Source organism: Neovison vison, chromosome 10 (genome assembly GCF_020171115.1).
Source record: "Neovison vison isolate M4711 chromosome 10, ASM_NN_V1, whole genome shotgun sequence".
Lineage (NCBI taxonomy): Eukaryota > Metazoa > Chordata > Mammalia > Carnivora > Mustelidae > Neogale > Neogale vison.
Genome location: NC_058100.1, coordinates 73697265 through 73711372, shown reverse-complemented (window position 1 = coordinate 73711372; position 14108 = coordinate 73697265). Strand labels below are relative to the sequence as shown.

The 14108-nt window shown below is 44.5% G+C and overlaps 1 protein-coding gene across 2 annotated transcripts in view; it reads left to right on the top strand.

The window, feature by feature from the left end:
- RBBP5 (RB binding protein 5, histone lysine methyltransferase complex subunit) overlaps positions 1-14108 on the top strand; it is a 38281-nt gene that overhangs the window by 21251 nt on the left and 2922 nt on the right. The window contains exons 4-13 of one of the 2 annotated variants that reach the window (XM_044267729.1): positions 642-782; positions 1684-1846; positions 3067-3176; positions 4438-4557; positions 4646-4799; positions 4896-4967; positions 5605-5722; positions 7454-7523; positions 7923-8152; positions 9208-9285. In XM_044267729.1, coding sequence (XP_044123664.1) covers positions 642-782; positions 1684-1846; positions 3067-3176; positions 4438-4557; positions 4646-4799; positions 4896-4967; positions 5605-5722; positions 7454-7523; positions 7923-8152; positions 9208-9285 — 1256 coding nt within the window. Of the gene's footprint in view, positions 1-641; positions 783-1683; positions 1847-3066; positions 3177-4437; positions 4558-4645; positions 4800-4895; positions 4968-5604; positions 5723-7453; positions 7524-7922; positions 8153-9207; positions 9400-14108 lie in introns of both variants that reach the window. The other variant, XM_044267728.1, reaches the window with a different exon arrangement.

Sequence of the window (14108 nt, the reverse complement as noted above, 5' to 3'; positions counted from 1 at the left end):
CAGCAGCAGAGGGAGAGGAAGTAGGTTCCTGGCTGAGCAGGGAGCCTGATGCAGAGCTGGATCCCAGGACCCTGAACCTAGATCATGACCTGAGCTGAAGGCATATGTTTAACCCACTGAGCCACCGAGGCGCCCCCAGTCTTTTTGTGTTTGTTTTATGTGTAATGTTCAGGGTGTTTAGCTGTACTTAGCAGGAGGAATTAAATCCTTTCTTAGTTATTTTAAATAATGGATACTTCCTTCTGTTGTTTTGTGTATGCTGTGGTGGTGCTATTTCTGGGACAGCCTCAGAAAGCTCAGGTGCTCCCTCACCCCCGACCCCCGAAATACTTGTTACCTCAGCATTTAAGAGCGAGCAGACTATAGACTCTTAAACATTTGAGTCTTTTATTTCCTGGAGCCACTTGTTACTGTTGTCTTGAACTGTTAACAGGCATTTGTTACTCCATACAAAAATTTCATGAAGACATTATTCATTGTTTTGTTGGGAAAGTTTGTGGATTTGAGTAAATATAAAAAGAAAGAATTATTGTTGGCTCCTACAGCTAGGGCAGGATGTGACTCATGTATTTTTATCCTTAAGAGTTGGTACAGTGTACCTGAACTTGCGATATGTGCTAAATTACCCCTTTTTCTCCTAGCTGGAGTCGAGACGGCCATAAGCTCGTGAGCGCTTCCACGGACAACATAGTGTCGCAGTGGGATGTTCTTTCTGGCGACTGCGACCAGAGGTTTCGGTTCCCCTCACCCATCCTGAAAGTCCAGTACCATCCGCGAGATCAGTATGTTTCATCTGCATGGCTCCCCCCCGGGGCAGGGTCTCATTCTCTGTGGACTAGCTCGAGGCTTATGACAGTTGCAGTGGGGGACTGTAGGAGGCAAGAGCACACATCTCTTCACATCATCTGCATAAAGCGATGTTTCTGTCTAAGTTGGCTCCACTGCATAGTTTTTAAGGAGACTGTTACTGTATCATATAATTAAAAAGCCAGGCAGTGTTCAGGCTTTGGAAGTGGGCAGAGGTAGGAAGAAGAATAATTAACTGGTCCTTGACCTGGAGCTTTCAACACACACACACACACACACCCCCAGACACACACACACACACCCCAGCCCCTTATCCTCCATCCTCCCCTGGTTATTCGAATTTCTTGAGAGGGAAATAGTTTGAATATTAAACCTACTTTTTAAAAAAATGAAACTACATTTAAAACTACATCATTTAAGAAAAAGAGTTACCCACCATTCCATTACCCAGACGTAACTGTCTTCATTTCTCTTGGTTCTTTATTAGTCAGGTTCTCTCTAAGTATAATGCTTGTGATCTAGTGCTGTATATAGCTCACAAAGCACGTTCTGTGCAGACGAGATGTACATAAATTATGTATATTACACAGTTTTCATTAGCATTTTGCCTTTTTATTGCATACATATTTCTTCTCCTAGTTTGCTGCTACTTCATATTTATTTTTAATGACTGCATTTTATTTTGTCAAACTAGGATCCCAACAGCTATGTTCAGCCATTTCCCTGTTATTAGACATTTAGGCTTTTTCACTCTTTTAAATTTGCTTGAGCTGGGAGAGTTGATGGAGGTAGTGACAGGGCTCAGGGAAGAGGGCAGGAGAATCAGCCTTCTGATACCAAAGCAACAGCCAATGTACTGTTCATATTTTTAAACAGGAACAAGGTTCTCGTGTGTCCCATGAAATCTGCTCCTGTCATGTTGACCCTTTCAGATTCCAAGCATGTTGTTCTGCCGGTAGACGATGACTCCGATTTGAACGTGGTTGCATCTTTTGATAGGCGAGGGGAATATATCTATACGGGAAATGCAAAAGGCAAGGTAAGCCTGGAAGCTAGTGAAATAAGCATCATTCGTCCTGTGCACTGGTTTACTTCATGTTGACTTGTTCTGCTTCCTTTGAAATATTTTTTATCCCTGGACTAAGCATATCTCCTCCTTTTGGCAACTGTGGCCTGCTTTTATCTCACGCCTTCGAGATAATTTCTGTTGTGTTGATTGAGAGTGATCAGAGACTTCTTGGGCTAGAAAGGGTAGAAGGGCCTTTTTGCTAATAACGAAGGGCCGGGACTCATTTATAAAATTTAAAAGCCATATTATAAAATGGAACACATTTGATGAAAAGTTCTTAATAGTTCTGTAAATACTGTATAATTCAGGCCAGCTTAACCTATAGTTTCGTGGAGTAAGAAGTTAGCTGGGCTTTTAAGGTCGCCGTTTTATTTTGGGTTTTTGTTTGTTTGTTTGTTTTTAAAGATTCGAGCTTGCTGCACACCCATGTGCATGAGTGGAGGGGAGGGGCAGAGGGAGTTGGAAAGGGAGAGAAGCAGATTCCCTGCTGAGTGTGAGACCTAATCTCCTGACCCTGAGACCCAGACTGAGCCGAAACCAAGAGTCTGATGCTCAGATGACTGAGCCATGCAGGCACCTCTTTAAGGTCCCTTTTAAGCTTAGAGTTTGTATAGGCTTGTTTTGGGTTTTTTGTTGTTGTTTCTTGTTTTTGGTGATTGGGGTATATAGGCTATTATAATTTCATGGCTGCCTTAGAAAGTGGCCATTTTTTGAAATGGTGGTAAAATACACATAACGTAAAATACAACATAAAATTTACCATCTGAACCATTCTTAAATGTGTAGTTTAGTGGTATTAACTACATTCACATTATTGTGTACCCATCACCACCACGTATCTCCAAAAATTTTTTTCATCTTACAAAACTGAAACCCTGTACTTACTAAGCAGAAACCTTTCCTTGTTCCTTCCCCAGCCCCTGGCAGCCATCACTCTACTTTCTAGATCTGTGAATTTGGCTCCCTAGGTACCTTATGTAAGTGGACTCACATGGTATTTGTCTTTAACCCTAACCGTTGTATTTTAAGAACATATTAAGACATGGTTTGAAGAGTTAAAAGGCAGTATCAGTTCATCAGGTTGAATACACGAGGTGTTTATATTTTTACCCAGTCTCAGAAACGGAAGCCAGGTCTAATAACTGTAAGTTATCCGAATGCTTAACATTTTTTTTTCCTTTGAACTTTAGATTTTGGTCCTAAAAACAGATTCTCAGGATCTTGTTGCTTCCTTCAGAGTAACAACTGGAACAAGCAATACCACAGCGATTAAGTCCATAGAGTTTGCCCGGAAGGGGAGGTGAGACCTTGTCTTTTTAGGGACAGTTTTAAAAGTGAGTAGAATGCAAAAATACATTGAGATTCACAGTTTTTGTGTATACGATACCTAAATCTTTAAGAAAGTTTACTTTAAAAATAACTAGAAACTGTCAGTATCTGGTTTTTTACGTTCATAAAATTTATTGCACTGAGTTGGCAGTCACATCCTCTTTTTCTGGAGACGAGCAGGCCGTCCCTTTGTAGGAAAGATATCTGGGTGTCTATGCTTAGAGCTATAATGCCTGCCCCATGGTATGCTCTGGGTAAAGATCAGCTGTTTTTATAACCCGAAGTGTTGTTGCAGAATTCTCACAGTAATTGAACATACAGTCTATTTACATAAAACTAGTTACCCTTTTAGTTTCAGATGTTTTTCTGGTAAGTTTGGTTACCCAGCTAGAAGTAGATATGTCAAAAGAAATGAGAAGAGTTAGGTTGTCAGCGTCAGGAAGAGAGGTGACAGTCCTGTCTCGTATAGGGGCAGCCTCTACTTCGGACATTGATGTTCAAAATTCTTTTGAATTCAGGAAAGCTTAGTGACTTCCATAGGAAAATAGTGAAATCATTTATTTTTTTAGAGAGATTTTCAATGTCATTATAGTAAAAAGTTGAACATTTTATTTATTTTTTTTTTTAAAGATTTTATTTATTTATTCGACAGAGATCACAGGCAGGCAGACAGGCAGGCCGAGAGAGGGGGGAAGCAGGCTCCCCACTGAGCAGAGAGCCCGATGCGGGGCTTGATCCCAGGACCCCGGGACCATGACCCAAGCCGAAGACAGAGGCTTTAACCCACTGAGCCACCCATGCCCCTCAGAAGTTAACATTTTAAAATGACATAGTTTATCAGCTCATTAGGAAGATTGTGTTATGTATAAGATAGGCCAGAGAAATGAAGCATTTATTGTATGTGTAACTACGACCTTGTGAATCTAGCAAGCTGGTTTCGGTTTAGAGGTCTTGGATTTTAATCAAATACTCAAGATTTTTAAAAAATTTCTGAAGATCAGTTTGTGCACATAGGGTTCAGGGATACACAGAAAGCATACAACATAACTTCACTTCAAATTCTCTTTCGCTCTGGAAGGCGGCAAGTAAATACGTGAGTGTTCCAGCCTAATCACGGAGCCCCTCTCGCTGGAGTAGTTTTTCTGTGGTACTGTTCTAACACGTAGGAACAGAAAACGTTAACAGAAATGGATTTCTGACTTCCTGTGTTGATGTTTTTATCCTTTCTCTAGTTGCTTTTTAATTAACACAGCAGATCGGATAATCCGAGTTTATGATGGCAGAGAAATCTTAACTTGTGGAAGAGATGGAGAGCCTGAGCCCATGCAGAAGTTGCAGGACTTGGTGAACAGGTGTGTATGGCCGCCTAGAAGAATATGGGGCAGTTCATGACCTGAGCTCAGCTTCTAGTTCTCCTTGGGTGCTTTCTTTGTCCTTCAGGACCCCATGGAAGAAATGTTGCTTCTCTGGGGATGGGGAGTACATAGTGGCTGGCTCGGCCCGGCAGCATGCCTTGTACATCTGGGAGAAAAGCATTGGCAACCTGGTGAAGATCCTCCACGGGACAAGAGGAGAGCTCCTCTTGGATGTGGCTGTGAGTAGGACGGGAGCTTGCTCTTGTTACTGATGTGTAACAGACAATCTCGGATCCGTTCTTAGAGCCGATTTTCCTTTTTTTCCTTAAATTTAGTGGCACCCTGTTCGACCCATCATCGCATCCATTTCAAGTGGAGTGGTATCTATCTGGGCACAAAACCAAGTAGTAAGTATGTTTTCTGCTTCAGTTGCTTTGAAGCTAGATATCCTTTCTTTATATCACAGACCCTTATAGGTTGTAAGCTAAAAATGACCTATTTAATTTCTTTTGCATGTGATTCTTGTAACCTAATTAAATCGGTTCAGTTTTGCTTTATTTTGATAGGAAGGTTTTGGTCCAAAGCTGATTTACTACCTCTGTCTTCAGGGAGAAAGTCTGGTATACTTTCTGTTATATTTCTCTGTTACCTGAGAGTGAGTTTTCTTTTGCTTTTCTTATTTTCAACTTTGTTAGTTTCTGTTCTATATCTTGGTTTTATTTTGAACAATTTTTATTATGTTTGTAATCCTTGTACTCCTAAGAAAATGTAGCGTTTTACCTGATAATTACATCTTAAAAAGATTAAAGATGGCAGTTCTCATGAAAGAACTATAGTTTAAGAACTTGAAAGTTTAAGATCTAAATACCTTAAGACAGTAAAACCTATAGATACCTCATTTTTCTTACCTGCCAGATTTGTTCTCCTGAGTTCTGAGTCCTGAGTCTCGCATGTGCTCCGATCTTTCGTTCCTGTCAGTAGTGTCGAGCTTGCGGATCCCTGCGTTCTCACACGGTTAAGTAGTGTGTTCTGTTTGTGGCATAGGAAAACTGGAGTGCCTTTGCCCCAGACTTCAAGGAGTTGGATGAAAATGTGGAATATGAGGAAAGGGAATCTGAGTTTGATATTGAAGATGAAGATAAGAGTGAGCCTGAGCAGACAGGTAAAATTTCTCGACTGCAGTCTCTCTTTCTTTACGCTTCCACAGTTTTGACAGTGCTCTGAGAGTCTCCTTGGGGCTCGCACCGGCGGAGGGCTTCAGTGAGCCTTTTTGCCAGGGTTCAGCAGCTCTCTTGCCATTTGATTGTGTTTCCTAGTGAATTACGGATGATCGCGTGATCGCGTGATCACATGATCACCTGCACAAGCCAGGTGCTCAGTCTGTGTTAGATACTGTCACCCCCATGGCAGGAAGAGGAAGGTAAATAGCACGAGTTCTGGAGTTTGACTGCTTGGGGAAAATTGCTTATTACTCTCTAAACCCGAGTTTCCTCATCTGTAAAATAGTGGTAATAATAGAACCTGCCTTCTAGGGTTGGGAGGAATAAGAGAATTCATGTAAGGCACCAGGTAGGGCCTAGACCAAGGTAAGCATTTAGATGTTATATTTGATTAGGATTTGGATAGTGATCAATGTTTGTTTGCTTTTTAAGTAAACTCTGTGCCTAATGCAGGGCTTGAACTCACAACCCCAAGAGCAGGAGTCGCCAACTCTACTGACTGACCCAGCCAGGCGTCCCTCATTATTTTTTTTTTTTAATTTTTTTTTTATTCATTATTATTTTTATCTTAATTTCTGAACTAGGTAGGAAGCTCCTTTAGAATAGAGATTTGACTTCATATTTATTTGACAGACAGAGATCACAAGTAGACAGAGACACAGGCAGAGAGAGAGGAGGAAGCAGGCTCCCCGCTGAGCAAAGAGTCCAATGCCAGGCTCAATCCCAGGACCCTGAGATCATGACCTTAGCTGAAGGCCGAGGCTTTAACCCACTGAGCCACCCAGGCACCCCTGGGTGAGGTTTGACTTTTTAATCCCCATGGTTGTCTAACACAGGGCTTTATATCTAATAGGGGTTCTTGTGTTTAAATGCTTAGTATTCCTGGTTGTAAGTTAATTACTCAGAAAGTAGTTAATGCCATGGGTCATGGCCTGCTGGACCACTTGATGGTGCCAGGAATCCGGGAATTGGGATTGGGGTTGGTTCTTCCAGCTTGGAAGTGCTGGTCCTTACTTCTTACTTGTGTAATACATGTGCACCCCCCCCCCAGCTCCGCCATGTTTTAGGAAGGTCACCAGGGAGGCGGCATGTTCTGGATTGTGTTTGTGTTGACGCTGCTGGATTATGTCGTGTGAAACCTTTCCAAACTCACATAAATGTTCCTCCTTCTCACCTCCCTAGCACATCACACTTACTGTATCAAATTGAAATTATCTGTTTATCTGTCTCCCTGGTTAGGTTTCTTTCTTTCTTTTTTTTTTTTTTTTTTTTTTTTTTTAATTTGACAGAGATCACAAGTAGGCAGAGAGGCAGGCAGAGTGAGAGGGGGGAAACAGGCTCCCGCTGAGCAGAGAGCCTGATGTGGGGCTCGATCCTAGGACCCTGGGATCATGACCTGAGCCAAAGGCAGAGGCTTTAACCCATTGAGCCACCCAGGCGCCCCCCTGGTTAGGTTTCTGCTGACGGACTGTGTGCGGCTTTCTCGGTCATCGCCGTATCCCCAGTGCCCAGCATAGGGTGGCAGTTCGACACCCACTTGTTGAATGATGGAGTAAAACCAACTGTTGGCTTTCCTCCTTTGTTTTCTTGAATTTTAGTTTACAGAAATCATTAAGCTGCAAGTAAGAAGCTGCTTTTTTCCTTCTCACACCTGTGCCGTTTATCTCCTGCAGGGGCTGACGCTGCCGAGGACGAGGAGGTCGATGTCACCAGTGTGGACCCGATTGCCGCCTTCTGTAGCAGGTGAGCCGCCTCTGCAGGCAAGGCCGTGGGGCGCTCCTCCCTCTCCCCCTCGGGCCCTGGTGTATGGCTCGCCTCGCCCATCTGTCCGCCGTTCGTTAGTTCCAAGTGAGAACTCTTTTGGTGTACAAGAAATCCCTTCCCTTTTCCCCTGAAAGAAAATCTGAAGAACTGAGATAATTCATTTATACCATTTATTTTTTTATTTTTGCTACTGATTTTGTTATTCATATTATTCATATTGTCTGATTTTCTTTTACTCATCTTGGCTCTCTTAAAATTCTAGATCCATACCTGTTGCTTATGGTTAATATAGGTGATTCTGCCCTAGAGGAAGGGTTCATGGTTTAAGCAACTGTTTCCTCTTTTTTCCAATCCCTTGCCTGATCCTGTTCCCAATAGTGATGAAGAGCTGGAAGATTCAAAGGCTCTATTATATTTACCCATTGCCCCTGAGGTAGAAGATCCAGAAGAAAATCCTTACGGCCCCCCACCGGATGCGGTCCAAACCTCCCTGATGGATGAAGGGGCTAGTTCAGAGAAGAAGAGGCAGTCTTCAGCAGACGGGTCCCAGCCACCGAAGAAGAAACCCAAAACAACCAATATAGAACTTCAAGGAGTACCTAATGATGGTAAGGGCTGCATCTTCTCCCTGTGTTCCCCAGTAGACATCACTTCTTACTCTCCAGCACAGTCGTAATTTCTCATTGGAGTGATTATAACCTCGAAGGAAATTTCCCTGGAGTCTTTTTTTTTTTTTTTTTTTTTCAGTAACTCCTTACAACTTTGTAATGATTTCGTCTGCTTTCACTTCTCCTTTAAAATGGAGACATTGTGCCTTCTGGTACTTGGTTAAATGACAGCATGACATCTTCTGACCTCTGGCTCAGAGTTTGTTCATTACACCATCTTTTCTTTTCTGTAGAGTGGTTTTATTGGGTGGTAAAGTACTGGTCAGACCTGGATAATCTCTTCATTCTTCCCCCCTGCCTTTACCTTCTGTCTCCAGAAGCTTTTATTCTCACCTCTTGGGGTAGGTTGGGGTGTGTGTGTGTGTGTGTTTGCCACTGACCATCCTCCTCTGTCTCTTCGCTGGCCGCGGTCTGTTCATTGCCCAGCTCCTTGTTTCCCCGATGGCTGCTGGCGCACCTGCCGGTTTCAGGCGCTGCTGTGTGTATGCGTCTCTGCTGAGTGTTACATCTACTCTGCAGGCTGTTTCACTGTCTCTGCTTTACAAAGGAGAAAATTTAGGCTGGAGAGGTCAGGTGGCTTGCCCAAGGTCTCGGGAAGTGGAAGAGTCAGGACTGTCGCTCTGGTTGGCCTGGATCCGAGGCCTGCCTCCCTTTCTGTTCTTGCCTGCCAGTGAGGGTGCGTGTTCCTGGTCTGGCTCAGTGTGACCCCTTATCCCTGTGTCTCTCAGCTGCCTTTTTGGTTAAAGCTGCTGGGACAGGCCATGGAGGCCACGTGTGCCCTTTGGCCAAGTGACCATTTCTTATTCAACAGCCGCTCTTTCGTGGTTTTGTGATTAGTAAGTGTGCACTTCTCTCCGAGTTTCAAGGAGTCTGGGACAGGAGGGCGCCATTCTTTGCTCCCAGGGAGTCATGGCGTGCAGCCCTGTGCTGGGGTGCTGGGGTGCTGGGATGGGCGGCGTGTGGATCCCTTCCCGTGCCTCTCTGTCCTTTTACAGAAGTCCATCCACTACTGGGTGTGAAGGGGGATGGCAAATCCAAGAAGAAGCAAGCAGGCCGGCCTAAAGGATCAAAAGGTAAAGAGAAAGATTCTCCATTTAAACCGAAACTCTACAAAGGGGACAGAGGTTTACCTCTGGAAGGATCAGCGAAGGGTAAAGTGCAGGCGGAGCTCAGCCAGCCGTTGGCAGGTAAGGACACACTGGGAGTGCTGTCTGGCTTGCTTCGCGGCCTTGCTTTGTACAGCCCCGACTCCGTTTAGCTGCAGCCTTTCCTTCCTTCCCTCCTTTTCCCGCTGGTAGACTTCCGCAGAGTGTTAGGCTGACACTGAGGGTAGGCTAAACAGATTTGGCTTAATTCAGTGGCTCTTAACCTTGGGTCCATCAGTAAGTTTCCGGGAGTCTATATTCCTCTGTACTGCACACAGATACTGTATGAATATTTTTGTGGGGAAGACGCCCATTTTGTCTTTCTTTAAACTGGTCAAATCCCAGAGGTGGTGGCTCTTTCTCCATCGCCTAGAGGCAGTAACAAAAACTTGTCAGTAGTACCATCATGTTAAGGAAGAAGGTGAAATGTTTTTCCAAATAGGAGATTATTACCAAAAAGACAGCAGTTAAAATATCCATGTAGCTTCTTAACACCTGCGCCTTTGAAACTTTCAGAGATCTGTCACTTTTATATGATTGAGGGGGACGGAGAACAATTTTAATTTCCCGTCAAATACTTGTGAATGTAGGCTAGATGGTCTCTTGTTTGGAAAATAGTAATCAAGTGGAGTCCATTTCTTTTCCGACATCGCCAGCCTTTGGAAAATGTTGTTCTATGTACAAGCCCTGCTTTAGTGAAAACAGTGCTCTCGGTTCCCCGTGGCGAGCTCAGTAGACTCAGGGACAGGACTGATCAGCTACCAGCAGTTGTACTTTGGTTTTTTTCCTCTTGCTTTAAAATTTTCAGCTTCAGGGTGTGACACCCTCCCCCCCCCCCGCCCGGTGTGCTGATGGGACACATGACTAGAACGGGCGACAGTTCCTTGTTTGAGGTCCACCCGCAGTCAGTTAATCGTGTGAACATGAATTCCCTTCTGTCGGGAAGCTAAGCCGACTCAGTGACTCACTCTGAGTAATTCTTTCTCACATGTGCTAGATGCAGACTTCAGGTGTTCACGGCCAGCACATGGCACAGAGCACCAGCGTGTTTCAACACCAGTATTTACGGTGTTCCACTGATAACCAGTCTGCACCTCCACACTGAGTCCACTTAAGGCTCTCTGTATATTTTTAAATATCTGGGAAGAGTTACATGGCTATTGCCAATAAAGATTGCAGGTCAGTAATAGATTAATGTCAAAAAAAAAAAAAAGAAGAAGAAGATCCCTCTATAACCTTTTTTTGTACAAGCAGATGTCAGTACAGAAAAACATAGTTTAAATTGAAATAGATTCCTCTGGCTTAAAGAGAGCTGAAATGCTTCAGGGTGATTTAAAATGTGGCCACAGGGACGCCTGGTGGCTCAGTCAGTTAAGCATCCAACCCTTGATCTCAGCTCAGGTCTTGATCCAGGGTAGTGAGTTCAAGCCCCGCCTTGGGCTCCATGCTGGGCATGAGGCCCACTTAAAATAAAGATCAGTAAATAAATAAGATGTGACCAAATGTACTGAATTAATTGAAATATTGTAAGACATAGTCTCCTAGCTTCTTCAGAACCCGTGAGTAATTAATCATTTGCTTTTTAATAGTATGGGTATGGCCTATAAACCATTTAAAAGTTTTTGGAAACTCACATTTTCCTTCCTTTAATACAGAGTTCTAGTATAGTGACTTTTAATTATAGTTGATGCAGTCAGTATCTGGCCTTCCCCAAGGGGTTTACCGTAAATCGCTGTCAGATTTTAGAGCACAGCCTGTAAGAGCAGTGGTTTCCTAGCTGTACTTCAGAAGGGTCTAAGTGAGAGTCAACATCAAATGTGGGGAAGTTTACTCAGCCATCTTTATTTCCTAAAATTCTCCTAATGCTGAGTTAGTTCACAGTGAAATTTTGAGTTGTATGTAATATAGACACTTCAATCTTAGAAGTCAGTGTTTTGAGCTCCTAGCAAGAGTGCTTGCCAGGATCTAGGGCCCATTAGAAGGGTATTCCTGCTCACTTTGCTGACAAGGTTAAATGAGGTACTGATCTCAGTAAAGGCTAGAAGCTGTATCTTGAAGAGCAGAGTGCTGTAAACTAGACTCTGACTTTGTGCGGTATTTTTATCAGGTGCTTGAGTTGGCCAGCTTTAGTGAGCGGCAGCTGTTTCAACTGCTTCACCCTTTAAAGCAACTAGAGGAGACTTCTAGGTTCCAGGCCAGGGGGATGGTACCCCCTATGATCTCACACACACACACACACACACACACACGAACAGCTGCCTAGAGGACGCAATCTCACCAGCTTCTCGAGACCCTGTGCGGGGCGCGCTTCCCCACATAAACCACTTCCTTCCTCCCATTTTTCTCCTTGCTTCTCTGGCCCTGTTCCTTGACCTTTTCCTGAATGGGAATTTCCAGAACTGCAGTGGCCAGATTAAACCAGAGAGTGCTGAGAGGCAGGATTTTTAAAAAACCTCAGATCAGGGGCATCACGGTTTCTTCCCTCCGCAGGGCTGCCTCCAGTGTCAGGGACCGGCTGCGGCGCGGGCTGGAGATTTGCGGAGGCTGCTTGTCCCACGTGGTGACTCTGGGTGTCTCTTAACTCTGTCAGACATGAGTTTCGGGACGATCTCCTATCTTTTGTGTGGGATTCTCAGGGCAAAAGTGGGACCTCACCCGGTGCTGTGGTCGGCCTGGAGGGTCCAGAGCAGGCAAAGGCTGGCTGGCCCAGGCTGTTGATTTTCACTTGGTTCTCCTGCCATGCTTCCCTGCAAAGGCCACTGAGGTTTAACAAAAAAAACCCAAAAAACAAAAAAAAACCTCTTTGGTGGTTGAGTTCTATATTCACTTCAGAGATTTCCCATAAAAAGCGGTCTGCGGTCATTGTAGGTTTTCCGGGAGAGGGAAAGACACGAAACTTGATCCAGAGTGCCTGAGATCGAAGCGTCTTCAAAAATCAATTCCGTCTGAAGGTTTTGTCTGCACATTCAAGGCTCGGTGGATCTCGCCTCTGCCTCCGCCTCTGCCCCCGTGCCCTACTTTTTCACTAGAGCTAAATCGTTCGCAAGGGATTATAGGCACGGGCTATGCCGTTGGTCAGTCTAGATCAGTGGCAGCGGTTCGTCAAAATCTGCAGTTGACCAGTTACAGAAGGAGCTCTGGGGTAAGCCCCCCGGGCCCTGACAGAGCGGGCACCGTCTGTCGCACAGTGCCGCAGGAGTTTACGTGAGAAGACTGGGAGAGACACAGACCTCTGCGGAGATAATCTGGCCTTCTGGAACCTGGGCTACAGAAAATTCTTCCCCGTCAAATAGCTCATCTGTGTTAGCTGCCTTTAGGGCACCCGCGTGCACGAAGACACACGGCTGATGCATGAGAGCCCCTCAGCAAAGCTTGCCTAGTGCGGGCAGCCCTGAGCTTGGGACCCTTCAGAGAGGCCAGACCAACGTCGTCAGCGCCATCTCTGTGATTCCTCTAAGTTTCCTTACTAGATTCTCTCCGGAAGACAGTCCTCAGAACAGAAACTTGACATTGAGCAGAACCACCAGGGCATATGCTGCCCTATGAGGGCTTAAGCATTGCCAAGAACTAGGGCTTCTTGGCAGTAAATGTCACCAGCAGCAAGTGTGACAGAGTTGTGGCTCATCCCATACATGGTCTAAAGGCCTCTTGGAAAGGCGGGCATGAAGTGGCGGATGTCTACCTGTGTCTCTTGGGGGTGGCAAAGGCAGAGCGAGCAGAGACACTGCGTCTGGGGGCACATGGACACCATGCGGGTTTCCGTGCGTGTGGCCGTGCTACTGCCCTCCTGGTGCTGGCCGCCACCCCAGTCCTCAGCCACCTCCTCAGTCTGATCATGTTGAGTGCTGGGCAGGGAGTGAGGGTTTTTCCCCACCTCTTCCTGCTCTTTTTTTTTTAAACGATCTGTCTTTGAAAGACTAATTTATGAACTCCTGAAATCAGATAGCTCATAGGTATTCTTTCTCATTCTTTGTGATCTTACTGGTGGACTAAGGAAATATTGGGTAATTTTTCAGAGTTCATACTCAGCATTTTCTTAGGCCACCTTGGCTTTGGCGGCCCTCAGGAGGTACCAGTAACAGCTGGTCATCATGAGCCCAGTTTTTCTTAATTTTACGTAACTGGAGATTTCCTTTATGTTGCCTCAAAATACTGTGGGTCCTTGGGGCAAAATTTTAAACAGCCCGGAGCTCTTTTGTGTTGCTGTATTTTACCTACTTCTAGTAGTACTGCTTGCTGTGGTTTTGGCTTGTTGCCTAATGCCTCAACAGGCCTCTTTTTTTTTTTTTTTTTTTCGGTCCACATGAATGAGGATGTTACAGAAACATTAACTGACCTCAGATGATCAGTATAACATACCTCATTAGTCATCTTGAGTGCTCTTTATTAATAGTATTGATTTGTGATCAAACCAGCTTTTCCTGTTGTGATTTAGTCTTAAAACATTAATGGTGTATTCATTTTTAAACAGCTAAAAGAAGATTGGTCAGGGTACCTCTGGGCACAGTCAATCAAACTTGCCTTAATGCAGTCAAGGCACGGTGTCCCGTCCTGCGCAGTAGATGCCCCCGCTGCAAGGATTCTTTTAAATAATCAATTCAAGAAGTTGTTATGTTTTATGTTGAGAGATCTGAAAAAGAAGTGCTGAAGAAACTTTTTCTCTAACTGAACTGTATAAAGTTTAAATTTGATTTTTACCAATGTAGCATCTAGAAGAGTTTGTGTCTCCTAATTTCTCATCTGTCCTCAGA